The following is a 21,212-nucleotide window of genomic DNA, read 5'->3' on the forward strand; positions in this document are numbered from 1 at the left end:
GTTGTTTTCTACTTCTGTCTTTGGTAACCGTCTACACAGTTACCAAATATGGCCACATTAAAATGACAGGTATATCCCAATTAAAACATTTTACTAAAAATATTATAAGAACAATTTCTACAAGAAAGTAGCCCCAGACTGCCTGCAGAAACAAGGCAGTTGCTATACAACCTTTACAGCATATTTAAAAATTCATCAGTCTGCATTCTCTGCTGTTTCTCATACTAGCATAAAAATCCCACAACTTTTGACCTGCAACTTTGATGCTGTTTTAAGATTTAAAACGACATCTTTAAAGCTTTTGACGGCCCGTTTAAATAGTTTAGCGTTGTTTGGTTCATTACTTTTTGGGGATTTTTTGTTTTTCTGCAGCTTATTTTTCTGCAGCTCTGCAGTGTTAAATTCCTTGGTAGATTCCTTGACCTGCAGTTAACTGTTTCCAGTTAATGGTTTCTTTTTTTTGCTGCAGAGTTATATAACGTTATATAATGTACAACGACAGAACGACTTCATAGCCATGGTGCTTGTTTATTATACAACTACACAATCAATCAAATTGTGTGATGTGACCAATCCCTTTTCTCCATATCATGCAACACTGCCTTCAGGTGCATACTGAGTGGGCCCAATTAACATTTATCTTTATCTGCATGCAAAGCCTTCATTACTTACTAGAGACTGTGTGCATTCAATTTGCACCTGCTCCAAGTTTCAAAGTGCTGATGAGGAACAGGTTCTTGGAATGGGCAAATGGACCAATACAACGACAACACTGCACTGTTAGATTGTGTGCCATTTAATGGCACAGAAATTAATTAAAAACTTTTAAAAAACCTACAGCATACTTTTAAAAAAACCTACAGCATATCCATAATCACAATAGATGCCAAACAATTGAGAAGAAAATCTATCCATGATGTGTATTTTTATGTCAAAATGTCTCTAGAAGTCCAATCACAATCACTTCCCGTCAAACAAAACGTAATGCAATTCCGCAAGCTCCTATGAATAATCATGAATCATGGTTTCATTCCCCTGTGTGGTTTCCATAGCCCACAGCTGATTATCATTATAGAGACACTGTTGGGCTGCTATTCTATTCTGAATCTAATTCAACTTGATGGTGGGCGGTGCCTTACAAAACATTCTCGTTTTAAACTAACTGATGACAATTGTTTACTAACTGATGACAATTGGAGGCTTGGCAAGCTGCATGGCTACCTGAAAATAAAGAATTGTTGTATTGAATCTTAAAATCCTTGGCTGTCCGTGTCCGTCCCTTGAGCTGTCCTATATGTCCAATGTATGTTCGTTGTTCACCTATATGAAAATAAACTGCCAAACCCCTCCCCCAAACACACACACACACATATTGTAATTAGGGCCGTTTTGTTCTAAAACGATGTCAGGAATTATACTTGTGCATTCTATATGATGAGCTCTTTACAGGCAGTCTAACCCTACTGAGGCTGCTCAATTGCGGTTGCCAAGGAGGCAGCCAGTCTCATTGTCATGTGTGCTATGACTCATTGCTGCCATATTGCCCCCCCCCCCCCCCCCCCCTCTCTCTCTTTCTCTCTCAGAGAGTCAGTCTTTCTGAGAGAGAATTGCTTTCCACCATCCTTCACCCTTTGCTTTCTTCCCTCTTTTACGCCCCTTGACCTCTTCTCCCTCTTTTACCTTCATATGCCTTCAATACATTCTTATTTACTGAGAAGAGAGCATGCACTTGGTTACTAGTTTGAATACATACATTTATAGGCAAAGTTCTGTGCATAAGTAAGTAGGCTGTGGACTGTACCGCCAGTGTAGGCAGATTTATAACAAAAATATTGATTGAGGTTAATGGTGTGTACATAGAGCAGAGGTTCTCAAACTATGGGTTAGGACCCCAAGTGGGGTCATGGTAAGGTGGGGATGGGGGCACACATTGACAAGTGAAAAAAACAATTTGTTTCATAGGCTCACTTTCGTAGCTTTTATTGATTAATTGATAAGACGGCAGGAATCACAGTGTTGTACATTTATTTTATATAAATATATATTCTTATTTAAGGCTACCAATGTTAGCTCATATGCTTTGTTTAAACTTTGAAAAGTGTGAGTTCAGCCAAAACAAAACAAAACAAAAAAACTCCTCGTATATAAAAAGATGTTTGAGAACCCCTGACGTAGAATTGAATACACGTAATTGGAGCACCAGTACTGTATGCACTTTCATGCAGCATATACTGTAAAATGGTAAATGATGCATTTATATAGCACCTTTTATCCAAAGTGGTTTACATTGTGCAGTGGCACACACACATTCACAGTCACACACCAGGGCAGACACCAGCCTGTATGCGAGGGGCAGTGGACCGTGAAAATGGGCCATGATGCTCTGTCATGAGAAAGTGGTCCTGGTCCTCTATATTCCACATACTGTAGTAGCACAGTTTACTGTAGAATTCTGTAATGAATTGCATCAGCACACCAAAGAGCTGCTGTTTTGAAAGTAAAAAAAATTAGGAAATCAGGCAGGAATTTTAACTTGAAAGGGATTTATTCCTTCAGAATAGAATTCTCACTTCCACAATCACTAGCTTCTAATGGAAAATAATTCTAAATTGATCGCAAGGATAAGGTCCGTTTGCATAATATTGCTCACAATAATAATTCAACCCTCTTTTGTCTCCTTCAGGGTTCTGTCCTCAAACAGTGGTTGTGAGGAGACCCAGGCACTGCACACCCTCATCTACTCTGAGGTTGGTAGTCCTGCCTAATTATTACAAACATTTTTAAGCCTGCTGATTTGAATTTAAGTGAATTGCGTCATGTTCTATTCTATTTCTATTCTAGAATATTCTATTCTTTTCACCATGCAATATTTGAATATACTTTATACATTATTATATATTTTTTATATTTTGATTTTGTAATGAATTAATGTATAATCTAGTATTATGTCCAAATCTGGTGTCCAATATTAATTTTGCTGATTGAGGAAAATGTCTTTCAATACAGAGATTTAAGCTTTCCGTGCTATTCCTAGATTTATTCTCTCCTGTCAAAAGTCAGTCTTGCACTGTGTATCTCACTTTGACATTAAGTTTACTGTTGGCTTACATCCTTCTGTTTCAGGGTATTACCATGGATGCCAAGTTCACTGTCAAGGACCTATTGGATTGTTTTGCACAACAGGAGTACAGGTGAGGTTTTTTTGGATACCATGATCTACCTTGTACCTTTGGGCTAATACCGATAACACATACCAATAGCGCAATGAAGCAATATGGCGTGTATTGTTGGAGTGATTTTCAATTCATGGACTGTTGAATCAAATTCATAATATCCAATAACTAAATATTGAGTCAGGCAACGTAAAAACTGTGTGGGGTCCCAGGTGCACACAAAAGTCCAAGTAGAAGTGAAAATGACTCCAGAAGTGTTTGAAACAGTGGCCATTACATAACTGCAGTGCAGTATAACAGGAAGTATTACTTTCTAATCTATTCAATAACAGTTGTGCTAGACAAGACAATGTGGATTTTAGTGGCACACAGGAAGGGAGTTTTTAATGTAGTAGTAGTAGGGATCTAATGCGCTCAAATTGTGAAAATGTTAATGTGTTAGTATGGATGCATGATAAGTTGTCAGACATCATTTGAAGTGATTTGTAATTTAAGGGGATAATCTATACTGTATCTTATCCACTGCATTGATTAGTGACTGGGCTAAAAGTGCAGTCGTGTGTGTGTGTGTGTGTGTGTGTGTGTGTGTGTGTGTGTGTGTGTGTGTGTGTGTGTGTGTGTGTGTGTGTGTGTGTGTGTGTGTGTGTGTGTGTGTGTGTGTGTGTGTGTGTGTGTGTGTGTGTGTGTGTGTGTGTGTGTGTGTGTGTGTGTGTGTGTGTGTGTGTGTGTGTGTGTGTGTGTGTGTGTGTGTGTGTGGGGGATTCACGTTCAGCTCCGTTCATTTGTTTGTTTTCCTTGGAGGAGCTGCGTTGGGTCCCCAAGTCGGCTCCGTGGCCGTACCTTGAGTTGGCTGTGTGGCCGTGACCGTCTCTTGAGTTGTCCTTGCGTTGGGTCCCCAAGTTGGCTCAGTGCCCATACCTTGAGTTGGCTGTGTGGCCGCGACCGTCTCTTGTGTTGTCCTTGCGTTCGTGTTTGAGGGATTCCGATTTTACAGGGGCCAGTTTCGAATTGCAGCCGTCCGTAGGTGCCCTTTGAGAGCGGTTTTGAAAGAGTCAAGGGATTCGCATGTCTTAATGACAGTTGGTAGGGCGTTCCACATTTTGGTGGCATAGGAGCGAAAAGAATTTAGTCCCTTGTTTGTGCCGAATCTGGGTTGTACATGGTTCGTTGCACTCCCTCTGGTGTTGTGGGTGTGGACTTCGTTAACATTAAGGAAGTATCTAGACAGGTACATGGGTGTCTTGGTGGTGTATCGAATCTTGTGGACCAGACCCATTGCAAGATGCTGTACTCTGTCGTCGACCCTAAGCCATTCCAGCCTGTCGAAGTGGGCAGGGGTGAGGTGGGTTCGGGGGGCTAGGTCAAGTAGGAGCCTGACCAGTTTGTTTTGGGAAGTCTGGAGCCTGGTTTTAAGGGCCTTTGAGGTGCTGTGGTACCAGGAGGTGCATGCATAGTCAAAGAAACCCTGTACAAGGGCTCCTGTTAAGGTCTTCAAGGTGTTTTTGTTGACCAGTGAGGAGATCCTGTAAAGGAATCTTGTTCTATGGTTGACCTTTTTGATTACGTTGGTGGCCATTTTATCACCGGAAAGATTAGCCTCCAGGATGGAACCTAGGTAGGTAATTTCATCTTTACGTGTGATAACATTGTCACCCACTCTAACCAAGAAGCCATTTGCCTTGCTGAGATTACTAATAGAGCCAAAGAGAATGGATTCAGTTTTTCCCAGGTGTAAAGATAGTTTGTTATCAGCGAGCCAGGTGCAGATTCTACCGAGTTCAGAGCTGAAGGCATTTTCAACCTGCAGTTTGTCCCTGTCCGAGACCAGCAGTGCTGAGTCATCTGCGAACAGGAACAAGTTGCAGTCACAAGCTGAAGTCATGTCGTTTACATATATTAGGAACAGTAGAGGCCCTAGTATGCTTCCTTGTGGAACGCCACAGCTCACTGGCAGGGGGGGGGACAGTGTTCCGTTCACTCCACCATCTGTTCTCTCCCCTCCAGGTAGGATTGCATCCAGCTCACTGATGTGCTATCGAAACCAATTGCTTTTAGCTTGTTAACCAGTATGGAGTGGTTCACGGTGTCAAACGCCTTTTGGAGGTCCAGCATGACCATGCCGCAGTATTTGCCAGCGTCCACCTCTTGTTTGATGTGGTCGCTCAAATAGAGAAGGCATGTGTCAGTGGAGTGGGATGTTCTGAAGCCAGATGGGAACTCGTACAATAATTTATTAGTGGCAAGATACTTTTCAACCTGTTCATAGACTATTTTTTCCATCACTTTCGAGATGGAACTAAGAATAGAAATAGGGCGGTAGTTGCCGGGGTCTAATTTACTCCCTTTCTTGTGCAAGGGGGTTACTTTGGCCAGTTTGAAATCTTGGGGGACCTGTCCCTGTTTGATGGAGAGGTTTACTATGTGGGTGATGATTGGAGCTATAGAGATGGCTGAGTCTCTGAGAAATTTGGAGGGAATGTTGTCATGGCCTGTGGCCTTGTGGGGTTGGAGGGCACTCAGTTTATTAATTACCTCATCAGTTGTTACCATAACTAGTTTAAAATCGTCTTTACAAACACCTAGGTTTCTGTAGAAGGTTGTGATGTGCTCTACACCAAAGAGCCCAGAGTGGGAGGGCAGTTTGTTAACCAGAGTTGTTGCTATGTTTGTAAAGAAGATATTCAAGTAGTTGGCCACATCAAGGTTGTCAGTGATGAGAGTGTTGTCCGATTTGATGTTTATGTTTGAAAACCTGGTTTTTAGTTTCTGACCATAGCCTAGTTGATTGTTTAGTAGCTTCCAGAGCTCATGAGGATTGTTTTTGTTTTCCTGTGCTTTATCATTGATGAAGTTACTTTTAGCTGATTTGGTCATGGCAGTTACACTGTTTCTTAGCTTGATTCGTTGGGTATTTAGGTTGTTCAAACGAGCTTGGCGAACACTGTCGAAGTGCTTGGCTAGCTTTGACTTGCATTTTAGAAATTCAGAGCATTTTTTGTCTCTGGCTTTCATTGCAGCCAGTATGTCCGAATTCATCCATGGTTCCGAGCGGGTTTTGCCCCTGGTGGTTCTCAAAGGAGCCATGTTGTTCAGTACTGATGTATATTTGGTTTTGAAGCCAAGCCAAGCTTCTTCGACAAGTGTGCTTTTAAGCTCATCGGACCAATCCAGACTCTCCAATACTTGGTTAAAGACCTCACTAGAGTAGGTTTTGAGGTCCCTTGATATGACTGTTTTGTGGCAGCCGGTCTTAAGTTTTTGTATTTTGCGGGTACAGAATATCATAAAATGATCACTAAGCCCACATACAATAACCCCTTTCTTGGAGATTCTGGATTTTTTTCGAGGACAGAATGAGATCAATGACAGTTTGAGTAGAATCACACACTCTAGTGGGTTGGGTAATTAGCTGACTGACACTATGTAGATCACAGAACTTACTGAATGACTTAAACACAGGTGCTTCCTTACGTTGCATGTCTGTATTGTAGTCGCCAATCAGGATTTTCTCTACACATTCCTCCTCAGCTAAGCACCCCTCAAGTATATCATAGAACCCATGTTGGTCAGGCGGTCTGTAGACGGTGCCCACTAATACCGATTTAGCCTTTTTGAAAATTAATTCAACCCACACAGTTTCAATTTCATCATGCTGTAAGTCAGTACGAGTAACATATTCAGTGTCTTTGAGAATATACATACACACACCACCACCATGCCTGTTTCTGTCGTTTCTGATCAAAGAATAGTTCTCTATTTCAACTTCTGGGTCTTTGGTTGACTCATCAAGTTTAGTTTCAGAGAAGCTAATGATGTTCGCCTTACCGCATTGAAACATATGCCTGATTTCAGCCATTTTGGGTCCAAGGCTGTTGACGTTCAGGTGAAAGATATGTAGTCCGTTGGCTCTGACTATGGTGCTTATTTCCTCCGTGGTGAAGTAGGGGAGCGGAGGGCCATTGTTGATGTCTGTAGTAGCCGCGGGTTGCCGTGGGGGGAGGGTGGGGGGTGCGTGGGGGTCGCCGTGGGGTGGCGGGAGTGGGGGATGGGGTCCCTCGTCCAGGTTTGTTGTGGGCTCTGGTGGGGTTGATTGAGCCATGGTGTCGACTGGAAAAATAGCAGGTAAAGTATCACGGTGTGGCCGATTGGGTCCGTCTCCAGCCACGTTGTCCCCCGTGGTTGGATGTGGAGACTCGTCACGCCTGTAGATGGTGGTGTTGACCGTGTCTTGTGCCTCGACTGCCGCCGACGTTAGATCACTCCTCCGCATCCTGCTGTTGCCTGGGACGCGCTCGGCTCTTGCGAATATAATATCCACAACCGGGACGTCAGCGTGTATATTCAGCATGGGTGTGCAGGTTGGCTGGTGAGGAAGGATGCCAGCGGAGTTGTTGTTGTTGGTCGTCGCCTGGCTGGTCGACATTGGTGTTGTTGTGTCGACGGCGATTCCATTGTTCTCCACCGTGTGTGTGTGTGTGTGTGTGTGTGTGTGTGTGTGTGTGTGTGTGTGTGTGTGTGTGTGTGTGTGTGTGTGTGTGTGTGTGTGTGTGTGTGTGTGTGTGTGTGTGTGTGTGTGTGTGTGTGTGTGTGTGTGTGTGTGTTCAAGCATCACTTTATTTATTGGGTACTGTTTATCCTCTATTAGCCAGGTATACAGAAACAGGCTATGGCTCAGCAACACAGATAAAGAGCAGCAGACAAACATTTTATTAATAAAAAACAATGCAGGGAACCATACTTCATATTTCATATTGATTCATATTCTCTCAACACTTATTTTAACCTGCAAAGTTGAGACCTTTGTACAAATCAGTGCGAGACAACATTTAAACAGAGATCAGCATAGTTCCATATTATGCTCAAGTGCAACATTCAAAATGAACTAAACTGGGTGCCATCCTGTCTACCACCAGGACACTAATGATAATTCCCCAAATTATAAAAGTTACACACTGGAGCTTTTCAGACAAAGTGTCATTCTGTATTCTAAAAATGATGACTTTGATGTTGTCCTGGCTTCCTGGCTGGGAAGTGTCAGTGTCCTGAAACTACATTAGATGATTCAGATACACGTATATCTTTTTTACGTCCGAGCATAGACATGGTAACGCCCCGCCTGCTTCTGATTGGCCTACCGACACTGCCGGCCGCACCAGAGTTTCCTCCGAGGTGGAAGATACATGCTGGATAGTCTGCCGCGAGGTTACTGCCGTCACTCCGTGGTGGGAAATAAATAAGTAATACAAGTACGATATAATACAAGCGAATGACAGCTTGGCACGCGCGACAGTAACTTTTATGTTTTGTAGAAGAGGCAAACTATTGTTTATGCCGTTTATTTTACATGTGTACAGTGTAAACTTGAAACATTATTGTACTGTAAAAAGGTCTCTTTTCCAGAACGGCCTGTTATAGTGCCACCAGGAGGCCGACTTTTGAAAAAACATTTTTTGATATTACTCCTCCAGATTCTGTCCAAAAATCCCGCTATCTCTATACCGGTAGTCATGTCTTGAAGCCGGATCTGTCCGATATTTTATATTCCATCCTAATTGGCTAACATTAGCTTTCAAAGTTTGCAGGATTGGCCCGTTTTGAACAAAAAGCCTCAAATCATGAACGCAGCATGCAATTTATGTGAAATCTTTCACAGACTTTCCTACTAGGCTGAGGAATATATCACACCCTTTTCACATTTGCCTGTTATAGCGCCACCAACAGGTGGATTTTTGCAAAACACATTTTTGGAACAAAATGCCTCAAATCATCCAATTGCCATCCAAGGCGTAAGAAGAAATGGCACCCTTTTCACATTGGCCACCAGGAGGCCACAACCTGACCTGCCCTGGAGACCTGTGCCCCGAGGGTCACTTTATCTAGTTGATTATGTAACAGCCCTCTGTACACCTTGTGTTGAAAGTATTGAGCATGTCTTATGTTTGTAGCAGACGCAGACCTGACATGAGCAACTGTGTCAGCAAGCGTGGGAGAGGTGGAGCTGGATGAAACCACATGGTAGACAGTTTGCATAGAGATACTAGGCAGAGGGAGAAAGCAACAGGATGCGCGCACACACACACACACACACGCACACACACACACACACACACACACACACACACACACACACACACACACACACACACACACACACACACACACAGTCACACACACCAACTAGGAAGCCAAATTGCGTGTTGTTTGTAACCGAAGAGTGAACTGAGCTGGTACATTAAAGGGATTATGTGTCCAGGCCATTATGCTTTCTCTATTTATGTTGCCTGTTTCTAAATGTGTACGTGTGTGTGTGTGTGTGTGTGTGTGTGTGTGTGTGTGTGTGTGTGTGTGTGTGTGTGTGTGTGTGTGTGTGTGTGTGTGTGTGTGTGTGTGTGCGTGTGTGCGTGCGTGCGTGCGTGCGTGCGCGCGCGCGCGCGTGCACTAGGCTGTTCATTTCATAACCTCAGCACTGCAAAACAACATTTGTTCAGCACAGAGGGAGACTGGATTTTTTATTTTATTTATTTACCCTGGTGGTTGGTTATTTTGTTAGTACCACCAACAGTGTTATTCTTACTGATAATTGTCATTATTCTATTCTTAATATATAGTTCATTAATTAATGTAGTGTTTAGTAGTAATACTGTTTAACCAACGACAATGTCAATTTTACTAATACAATAATAGTCAAGTAATGGTCAGAAATCTACAGTGCAGGTTGACATGGTTTGGCATGTGTGCCACTGATGCAAATATATGATCCCACAATGGAAAAACTGCCACTTCAACATGACACCAGCTGCTGCCTCGTTTCTCAGAAAGAAGAGGCCCGCTGGCACCAAGCATGCACTTTACTCCTGCTTTTACCACAATTAGTGGAAAGATTTAGTGGAAATCAGTGGAAAGATTTAGTGAGCCCACTGGATTTTGATGAACATATTTTTATTCCGCCCAGATGCTATTTTGTTTGTTGTGATGCGAGCTAGCAGTTTGCCTTGCTATTGAATGTTTGAATGCTGTGCTCAACCTGGTGGTACTGTATGATCTCATGCATTATGTAAGGCCTCAGGGAGCTTTGTTCAGGATGCATGTAGTGGACTCATCCACTGACAACAAAAACACAGCAAACCTCCTGTGGGGGAACAAAATGATGCATCTTCCAAAGGAGGTCAGAGACACATACAGTCACATCCAGAATACAAAATCTAATAACTACATGGATTCCCTGTGCAACTGAAAAGGCTTTCAGACAACCAAACTGGCTTGATGTGACTCGTTGTGAGCTTCTAGATTTTGAAATGAAGTTTTGAAAAATCTTGGGACTTGCATAATGAATACATAAACAAGCAGCCCTGCTGTAGCATTACAACCACAACGATCTGCTTGTGTAGAATCACAATTTACTTATAAAGCATTGAGAAGGAACAGCTAGCAAATTAATGTGTTTCTAGTTTCTAGTTAACCAGTAAGACGCCTGAGGTCGTGTGCATGCATCTGCCTCGTTGACGGCAGACTGCAGGGCGAGCGCTGGCGCTTTGGCATGGGAGGTCAGATCAACATGCAATGAATTCTGTACTGGCCATATAAGGAGCATGTCTTCAGGGTTTGATGAGGTCAGATCAACATATGGAATGTCAGAACAGGTCAGCTCCATATATGGAGGTCTAAGGGTGGTAGCGGGGACATTCTCGAGTGTGCAGGGTTTGATGAGGCCTTCATTTCCGGGCCTATTGAGAACTCTAGTTTTCACCGGCTGCCGGGCACGGCTGCTCTAATAACTTTGGGGCAGGCCCGTCTAGAGTTTGAGTGGACAGGTGGGCCCGTTGAGAACTCTAGTTTTCGCCGGCTGCCGGGCGCGGCTGCACTATTCATTTTGGGGCAGGCCCGACTAGAGTTTGAATGGACACTGGACAGGTATCAGTCAAAAGGGAGACATCGAAGAGGAAGGATGGATGGGGAAGGATCAACATATGGAATGTCAGAACAGGTTCTGACATATCCATAATATATGGAGATTTAAGGGTTTAAGGTTTGAGGTCAGATGGGGATCTCCATATATGGGCCCCATTTAATATCTATTTATTATTATGTGATGTCACTGAGACCTGGGCACCATATATGGGGGCTTTCCCATGTATGGGGATTTTGAGTGACTGACTGACGGACAAAAATGTACGGTTTCATAGTATGGTAAATGACAACAAGTCATCATCGTCAATACGTCTGGCAGCCAGTACAGCATTATTACATTAATATGCAAGCTAGGCTCTGGCAGTTTTGCTATTATGGAAGCATACTGCATGCAATATCCCTGTTGGGGTGTTGCTGTGTATACTGTAAGCCATAGTGTTGTTTATAGAGAAGTATTATTGATGATACACCAATAATCACTCTGCTAGTGGACAGTCTGGACACTTCACCTATACACGGAACCTATTCGGTACATGATTTGACATGTGTGTGGGATGCAATCTGCATGTGCATGTGTATGCATCTATTTATATAGAAGGGCAAGAGAGTAGGAGAAATGTGTTATTTCACCACAACTACCCCTATTTCATTGGATAGCACTGCCTACGGAAACCAAACCCAAACCGTGACAGTGAAACAGAGCAAGCAGAAGCTGCAGTCCTGGGGGGGCACAGGCTATACAGTATATGGCCCAGGCAGGCCCCTTTTCCACCGGTTGGTTCCCAATGGAAACCGGTTCAGTTCTTTTTGGTTTTTAGTCCATGAGCCAGAGCTCCAAAATTAAAACGTTAATTATGAATTGAGTGGGCAAAACCATACCTATATTAGATTGTTATCACCATTAAACTTCATGCCTCATTTTTAAATATGCAAATGAGGCATTATGTAGGAAAATATGCAAAATAATCGAGAATATGAAAAAGCTACTACGTACTGTGGAAGGTTTATCATGTATTAATTTACTTGTATTGATCCTATAAACAATTTAATATAGGGTATAGTTTGCCCACAAATTTTGGAGCTCTGGCTCATGGACTAAAAACCAAAAAGAACTGAACCGGTTCACATTGGGAAAAGGGGTCGCAGTGTCACGACCCTGCCGCCCCCGACATCTGCGTTATCATTTTAGGTGAGAAATAGGCCATGCAGTTACTCAATATTGATACATTTCATAACAGATAGTTTAAAGGTTTGTAACGATATTCCAGAACAGAAATATTTTTGCATGGTCTACCTGTAATTATAACATGGACCACTTGTGATCCCCGCTTCATTGGTTGAGAAAGCTTTAGCTTTTATTTTTTTTAATGTTTTTTTTTGTGGCTTTCGCCTTTATTTTATATATTTTATGGAGGGACAGACAGTAGGCTGACAGGAAATGGGGAGAGAGATGGGGGGGAAGACATGCAGTAAAGGCCGTCGGGATCGGGAGTCGAACCCGCGGCACACTGCCAGACTGGATTACCAGCCAAGGTGCCTGGACCACTGAGCCATGGCCCAGGCCAGAAAGTTTTAGCTTTGAAGCAATATTTTCCTGATAGTCTCAAGTGTTCGGCTCACTTATCTCTGCAACAGTTCTATTCCTGCGTGCCGCTGTCCTCAAGCCCACGCAATGCAATGTCGGGGAGAGAGCAGCTCGTACACTCAACAGTATAATGAGACAGCCAGGTCAAATGTGAGGAGCGGAGGGGACTGAGAGTTCTTATCATACAATTCACTGTTATTTAAAGGGGATTCAGCACACTTCACATGTTGAACGTTTACACTGCAACAGTCTTTATAGGAGTGGATAGGATGACTTAACCTGACTCCGCCAGATTGCGGCAGTATTGAGTTCACACGTTCCCTCCTCCTGCATCTGGTCTCTCAAGCAGAAACGATGAACCCGAAGCAGCTGGACAGAAATCTGATATCTCCATAATAATTTCGAGTTGTAGTCTTGTTAGGTTGTGTTTACATTTGTGCTGTGGCACAGCTTCAATATGTCACCAGTCTCACGTTGATCCCGCCTCTAGCGGCCGCATAGCGGGCGCATATCTCTCCGATCAGTAGTGGTTCGGAGTACATCGTCTCTGCCCGAGAGAGACCAGATGGAAGCAGGAGGAGGAACTCACTACTGCCACCATCTGGCGGAGTCAGGTTAGGGATGACTACCCCTGCCTTTAATGTACATTATTACATGGCTTGGTTGAATGCTTGATTCTGATTGGTCAATCGCAGAATTCAGCTGTGTTATTTCTTGATAACAGACCCTTTTGGGTCAATTTATTAATTTATGTATTAAGTAGCCATGTAATAAGCGGGAGAGAGAGAGAGAGAGGGGGGGGAGAGAGAGAGAGGGGGGGGGGGGAGAGAGAGGGGGAGAGAGAGAGAGAGAGAGAGGCCAAACGGCTTGCAAAATTCTATGCAATCTCTTCTACTATCGGTATCCGCCAAATATGACGAAGACGCTGTTACTTGTACCCCTGAAGGGTGTGTGGGTTTTGTCCGGAATTTGCTGATTGCATTCTGTACAGCACCTTGTAAATATTTGTGTCCTTGTATTGTATCTCTTATGTTGACATAAATAAATTATTAAAATGTGTATAGTATATGTATAGTTATGTGTTATACAGTATAATGTGGGCATAAATAAAGAGAAACAAAGTAGAAGAATAAACCACACAAAACCCAACGAAATCTGTACATACGATGTTCACTGGAGCAATGGAATGTTTGTGGCACTAATGTTGTTGTGGAGCCCTTGCTATAACAAAGTAGTGTCATGGCTGTACATTGGTATCTGGAATATGACCAGCCCCCACTGCAAATGATTAACAAACAAAAAAGAAATACACATGCTTGTTCAGTCTTTTAAATAAAACACAGCAAGTGTACAGATTGTTCACATAATGGAACCATGGTTTCTTATTTGTTTGGAGCGACGTGTCATAATATTCACCTAGTAAATTATCAACCACCAAGTCAGATATAAAGACTACAGGCAAGTGCCATTATGCTTTTTCATAAATTACTACTGACTAGTCCATGCCCGTTCGGTAATGTGAACAGCCAAAGTGTGTACTGTGTGGTTTATGCACTGTGTGCAGTATAGGGAGTTGAAAGTAACGTTGTAGTTGGTACCCTACCTGCAACAGTTCCATCACACTCGCGTGTGCACGACCAGCCGGCGGATTAGAGACACACACGGATGGGCGAACCGTGACCACGCCGCGAACACACACACACACACACACACAGCGCTGGACAACTCTTTCTAAAATTAGATATTGGATATAGAGTAGCAGCATATTATGTAGAAGTGTAACCAAAGCTAAGACCCAAGGGTCAGTTCTTTCTGAGTTCAGTTCAGTTCAACCAGTTGAACACTGATGAAAGTCCACCGACTATTACAGCATCAAAACAATAAAATCATAGTCCTAATAATGTCCCTCTGAACATCAAAGTGGAATTGCTACCTTTGAGCCACCGAACCGTCGTTTGTTTGAAGTATTTTAACAGTTTGCAGAATTACAGTACATTTCAAGTACAACTCGATACAAAAACTGTCAACTGTGAGTGGACGACAGCATAAAGTATTACACTTGTTTACAAGAGGGTCCACCAATCAATGACTTCATTAATTCTGTCATTAACATAAGTGTTATTCACAATGGGAGGCATACTATGGTCCGACAGAGCATTGGTTCGACATGCGTCCGCACCTCGGACTAGCGCCTGCTCCCGTGCTTGCGGTTATGGTTAGGTTAGGGTTTGAGGTGGGTTGTCGTGTTTCGGACCAATGACTAGTTGGACCAAACACATGCACTCATTCACAATGCCCTTGTTCCCTGCACACAGTGCACACATAGCGAACGACCCCAGTCCCAGCCTGTTATCATTAACTGCCATTCCGGTATGAGGCTGTAATGCTTGCTGCGAGGTACACTCCAAAGTTCACTGTTCTATTTCCAGATGGACAAAAGAAAGTTTGAAATGGGGGACTATAGTTTCATGTAAACCATATTGTCAGTGTGCGCTGACATGAGGTTAACCACTTAAGTGATATTTTATACTTCATTGTATGCCGGTTTTGCGTGGCAAAAATAGCTGATCTACAAGCTCGCAACACATCGCATCGTGTCGCTTGCAGGTTGGCTTTTTTTAGAAAAAATTAACTTTTTGAAAATGTGTGAATATTTCTGCTCATGATGACATCCCAAAATATAGATGACAGGTTTAAAGTGGTTAAACGATGGAGAGGATGACGCCTGATTGGCTGCCAGCCTGTTTGCCTGTCTGCCTCTTTCCTCTGCTTGTTGACTGGCATGGACCTGACAGGTTTATGGGCTGCAGGGAACGGATGTCTTCCACATCAAATGCTTTTGATAAAAATAGAAGCTTGGAAGCATCATCTCTGGAGCCCTGTCTCTTTAATGCGTGGTGCATGTGCTGTAGTTCTCTCTCCCCAGAGGGGTGTCTGTGTGAGGTTTTCATTACCATGCCTTTTGTCATTCAGGTGAACATGTTGTATTCTTTATCTCATAACAGAAGACCTACAGCATGTAGCTACATATGCTCTCGTATGGTCTAACACAAGTATGAGAATTGCACTGGAAAATTGTGTGGTTGCTCTCTAATTTACAGTGTATAATATACTGTACAGTTGTGTATATTTTCATTAATATGTGTTCTTGTAGTAGCTGATTGCTCATGATTTAAGGGATACATTGGACATGTGAATTAAAACATATTTTCAATAGTAGGGTGAACGCTGTATACATAAAAAAGGTTTACTTCCCATGACGACACCATCTGATATCCCTGACTCTCAATCTTTATGATGACATCATAGTATATGATGCAGATGAAGAGTTGAGATGGTCGCCACGGTAGCCAAACCGTGTGTTAGTGGCATCTCTTTGCCAAAAATAGCCTAAACTTTGCCTACTATGACCAGAATAGGGATGTTAGAGTTCATCTACACCAAATCTCTTCACCAAAAATAGCCTAATGTTAGCCTGTTATGACCAGAATTAGCGATGCTAGAGTTGAAGTTCATGCCGTAAGTTATGTAATACAAAAGGGCCACAGCTCTTGCTCTTTGAGTGTACAATGTGTATGTATGGGCCAATGGGTTTGTGTCAATGTGTGCACTTTGTGTATGTCAGCAATCTTGTGTGACCAGTGACCACGTGCACATTTTTCATGGGTGTGCAGCTGGTTTTGTGCCATTTTCTAATTAAGATCATTGCATATGCTGCATTATACTAAATACCGTATCTTGTACCATTTTGAAAAATACATAAACATTTGAATTATAAAAAAAGAAATATGTTGGTCAATGTAAACCCACCGACACATTTCAGTCCCTCCGTGCAAGGCCACATCATGATGTACCGTAGCACAGACCCATGCAATATGCTAATGATTTAACCACTTAGTCTTAAACCCTATATACGTTGACCAGGGTACCCCCTCCTTTTTCCCTCTACAACAAATCTCTTCACGGACAATAGCAGATCTACAAGCTAACAATGTTAGCCTATCATCAGGTTAAAACATAAAAGAGAAAACAGTCCATATAACGCCTCTTGTCATCTCTGGGGGTTACATAAACACTCATGAACAGTTGGTGGTGGTGGATGTGGAGGGATGGATGTAGGCTGGGGAGAGGGGGAGAGGAAGAGGAGGCGTCAACAAGTGACATGTTCCCTTCCCTTTCTTTCTTCCTTCCCTCTTGTCCCCGTGGTTACGTAACGTTCCAATGGAAACAAAAGCAAAGCCGTGAACAAACAAGCAACAAGCGTCCTCAGTGTCCCTGTTGCCAAAACCACGAGACCCAGTAGAGTGTGTGTGTGTGTGTGTGTGTGTGTGTGTGTGTGTGTGTGTGTGTGTGTGTGTGTGTGTGTGTGTGTGTGTGTGTGTGTGTGTGTGTGTGTGTGTGTGTGTGTGTGTGTGTGTGTGTGTGTGTGTGTGTGTGTGTGTGTGTGTGTGTGTGTGTGTGTGTGTGTGTGTGTGTGCGCGCGCGCTTGTGCTTGCATGTATCTATACAAATTATCTGTGTGTGCTGGCGTTTCAGAAAATTCTGAGAGAGATGTGTCCATAAATAGCCTCCATAAAAACAGCCATGCCTTCCTCTGGAGGCTATGAACAGAAGCTCTTTTGTGCGGTTCCCTCTGGACAGAACATTTCTATGTGAATAGTACATTCAGTCAGCGTGCCATCTTGTCCATGCTCCCTCCTACCTCACCCTCTATGCCCAACGTTGTTGTTTTGTCTCATCTTTCATAACTGAAAGCAGTTGTGAAGTTATTGATGGTCTTCATGTGGTCTGGTTGTGGCGTGACATTTTCATTATTCTTTCATTTGCGCAGAAGGTTCATGTTTTTGCATACTGTGTTCATGTTATGTAAAATACACTTGTTCTGGATATTACCTACCTGACAATTTTATTTTTTTCCCCAGTTTTTGCAGTGTATTTTCTGTGGCATGCGTGCTCTCACGTGGTGGCTATAATTCTCCCAGCATACTGACAGACATTCATTTCACTGGATGTGTTCTGGGAAATGTCTCTCTCTGTCTCAATTAGTTTTTCTTTCACTTTGAGACTGTGTCTGTTCCTCTCTTTCTCCCGCCAGTTCCCTTTCTATGTTATTCATCTGGCTGTTAATTGTGTGTGTGTGTGTGTGTTTTGTTTCTAGGGAGAAGCTGAGATTAGGGGGGATCCAGCTGGAGGAGCTCCAAGCTAGGCTGGAGCGCTGTGTGGAGGCCATGGGTCAGGATGGCTCTGACACCATCATGGCGTCAACCACACACGACTGAGACGGATCAAACTACCAGTTACTTGAAGCTTACATTTTTATTACCAATGTTTTGTTTTTATAAAAATAGAATATTTGTTGCTGGAGTGAATAATAATATGTTCTTTGTTATACAAAGAGTTATGCGTTTAGTATAATAACTTGATTTTTTATTTTTACTGGCTGTTTTTTTATTTGTATTTGGTATTTTCCAGTTTGCACTACATACGTTTTTACTTATGCAAAAACCTGCAAGGAGCTGTTGGCCCTTTGATGATTCAGTTCACTCTTTTCAATGATGAAAACTAGAAAGTACACTGTATGCTGGCAATAAGTAGCAGGTGGTTTAATGAAACTGTCTGAAGCCATATTTATACTTTCTCTTACCATGGTGCCACATCTGTAAAATAGACTATACTATACTGTAGATCCTTACAGGCTAATCACCTGTCTGGAAAAGATAGCTTCAGGGAAATGATAATACCAAGTATTTACAGATACTGTATGCTGTCGGATGATGTCACAGATGATGTTATATTTTTGCTGACCGTGTAAACTCTCACTTGTGACATTGCGATTGTACTCATCTACCACTGCATGCCATGCCATGCCAAGGCTCAGCTCTCCTGGCAAAAAAGAAAAAACTAAAACAACTGAGTAAAATATATATTTTTGTGAGACTTTATTTTATATATCAGTATTAAATACTAAGTATTTTCCTTCCTGCCTCTTTATAGTCCCAAACAGCTACAGTGCAACTACAGTAGCCATAGCTGACATGTTGGCATCTCATGGCAGATGCGTATTACAAGATTTCCTGCAGCTTTGGACCTCATATTGTTAGAAGGCCTTAACCACACCCCATTGACTGGGGACCCCCAGAGGTCTGTAGTTGGTCTCCTCTTTTTTTCCCCTTTACACCAAATCTCTTCCTTGAAAATATCGATTCTACAAGCTCACAATGCGTCCCATTGTGAGCATGTGTGAGTTGGGAGTTAAATATCTAGCTCAGGGTCAGGGACACATGCAAACACATGTATACTTTTTATGTGTCTATGCATGAGGTGAGTGGTGACTAAGTAGATAAGAGCCCCGGTGATGGCTGCATGCAGGCTGAGATTACACCTGCTGCTGCTGCTGCTGCTGCTGTGTCATACGCAGATCATCTAAACTCCTGTCAAGAGGTCAGTCAGTGGGAGGTGGAGGGGAAAGAGGAAGGACACACACAGGAGAGGCCAGAAGACAGGTGGTGTTTAGGCCTGACGTCGAAATTAAAAAAAAAATCCTCCAGTTTTCTGAAATAAATATTTTCACGATTTAAAAAAAATAGCAGATCTACAAGCTCGTAGCGCGCCACTCGGTGGCGCGCTATGAGCTTGTAGATCTGCTATTTTTCAATAGCTAAAGTATAACATAAAGCTTGAAACACCAAAAGGGGTTCCCGCCCAAAATGGGTTAATAACCATAGTTTTATCTTTTTAATCTAGCACTTCTTTTTTTTGTTTTTTCTTATATATAAATCTGACCTATAATTTATTAGTGTCCTTATTCTGTGGGCGAACAATAGATATGGTGTCGAGGGGACCAAGTATAGACCTGATGGGGTCCCAGTCAAGTATAGAATTGGAGTAGTTAATTCGAACCCTGAAGTCACTGACACAAGATTACTTTCTGCAGGAAGTAATATTCTAAGTTAAGAAAAAGAGTTTCAAGGTGGTCGCCATGGAATCTGAAATTAGTTTTTTCTACCAATTTCTGTAATAAAGTTCTTTGTTCATATTACTACCTACTCTGTCTTGTTCTTATGTTGGGTGAAAATGAACTAACGCACCATCATTGCCCTGTCCCCCTGTCTTAAAGTCACACTTTGCCCTTGCGTCTTAGCTGACCTACAGGATGCATAGGTAAGCTTAAATTGTGTATGCTTTTGTAACACGTAATGTGAGACCAGGGACACATGATCATAGGTTATCCTCAGGTAAGCTTCCCCTTTAACATTTACACAAACAAGCCCTGGTTGCAGACCTTTCGCTGCTTACGGTCATCACATTACAGCTTCATGTCTGACTACATGTCTACAGTATTTCCCTAAATTGTATGGACCGTAAACATATGAGACGGCTACAGTGAGGCCTGTGTTTACATGCTTGTATCATACTTTGCTCTCATACGTACAGTATACATGACTAATTGCCATCCATTTATTGGCCAGGCAGAGACCCAGGTAGTGAGTAGTGACCCATGAGGTACAGATGGACAGGAAGTGTCCCAACCCATTTTGGGCGGGAACCCCTTTTGGTGTTTTAAACATTGTTATAATTTAGCTATTGAAAAATAGATCAACAAGCTACGAGCTTGTAGGTCTGCTATTTTTGAAAAATCGTGAAAATATTTATTTCAGAAAACTGAAGGATTTAGATTTTTCTTTAATTTTGAGGTCAGGCTTAAATGGGTTAACCCATTTCCCTGTGGCTCTGCTGTGATTGACAGGCCTGTTGCCAGATTAGCTGAGGCTAATTTGTGAATGGGCGGACATGTGAGGGAGCTCATAAGCTTTGACAGACAGCAGGTGGTGGCCTGTGTCCTACAGATGGGTGATGCACATGTAGCCAGCTCACTTCACTTCCGACCCACGCCCCCTTCTCGTGTCTATGCTATCTAGCTTAGTTTAATCTCTCCCAAATGAGACACACATGGGGACAGAAAAAGAACAGGCTTAGTGCAGCAGTGTGGGGGGGATGTCCAGGTAGCAGTGACGAAGCGGCAGGCAGGACACAGTTAATTTGACCGGCCAGGCAGCCACATAGATCACAGCAGAAGAGCTAAATTTGGGGTCAGTAATGAGTAGACACATTAAGGATTTTGTCAAGGCTTGCAGCTTTTAGCATCCCACTTCAAGCAGAACAGGTCTGCTTGGAAAGGACTAGAAAGTTAAGCCGGCAGCCACGTCATTTAAGAACTTTGCTCAAGTTGGCGGGGAAAAGAGATCTTGAGCTCAGGGCTGTGTCAGTTACATTGCTTTCCCTTAAACATGCTCATCTCATCAGTGACCTGATTTTGTTCTGCAGGTTTTGCCTTGCATGTCAACAATATTCAATGTTAAATATCCTTCCTGACAGGCAATGTATATTGTTGGAGACTTGGGAATTTGTAAAAAGATCACTTTTCTACAAATTTCTAACCATTGTTAGCAAGTCTAATTTCACACCAAGACAGGGCACAATGACAGGGCTTGCGAGTCCAACATTCTTTAGTTCATTATGCATTGAAGAGATTAAATAGACATAAA

The 21,212-nt window shown here is 42.7% G+C and overlaps 1 protein-coding gene across 4 annotated transcripts in view; it reads left to right on the forward strand.

Annotated features, from left to right (window-relative positions):
- The window catches only part of swt1 (SWT1 RNA endoribonuclease homolog), a 46,168-nt gene extending 26,995 nt beyond the window's left edge, over positions 1 to 19,173 (forward strand). For all 4 annotated transcript variants that reach the window (XM_079505188.1, XM_079505190.1, XM_079505191.1 and 1 more), the window contains 3 exons: positions 2,684 to 2,747; positions 3,124 to 3,191; positions 17,825 to 19,173. In XM_079505188.1, coding sequence (XP_079361314.1) covers positions 2,684 to 2,747; positions 3,124 to 3,191; positions 17,825 to 17,945 — 253 coding nt within the window. In that variant the 3' untranslated portion in view covers positions 17,946 to 19,173. The remainder of the gene's footprint in view (positions 1 to 2,683; positions 2,748 to 3,123; positions 3,192 to 17,824) is intronic.
- Positions 19,174 to 21,212: the final 2,039 nt, after the last annotated feature.

Source organism: Electrona antarctica (genome assembly GCF_951216825.1).
Source record: "Electrona antarctica genome assembly, chromosome: 7".
Taxonomy (NCBI): Eukaryota; Metazoa; Chordata; class Actinopteri; order Myctophiformes; family Myctophidae; genus Electrona; species Electrona antarctica.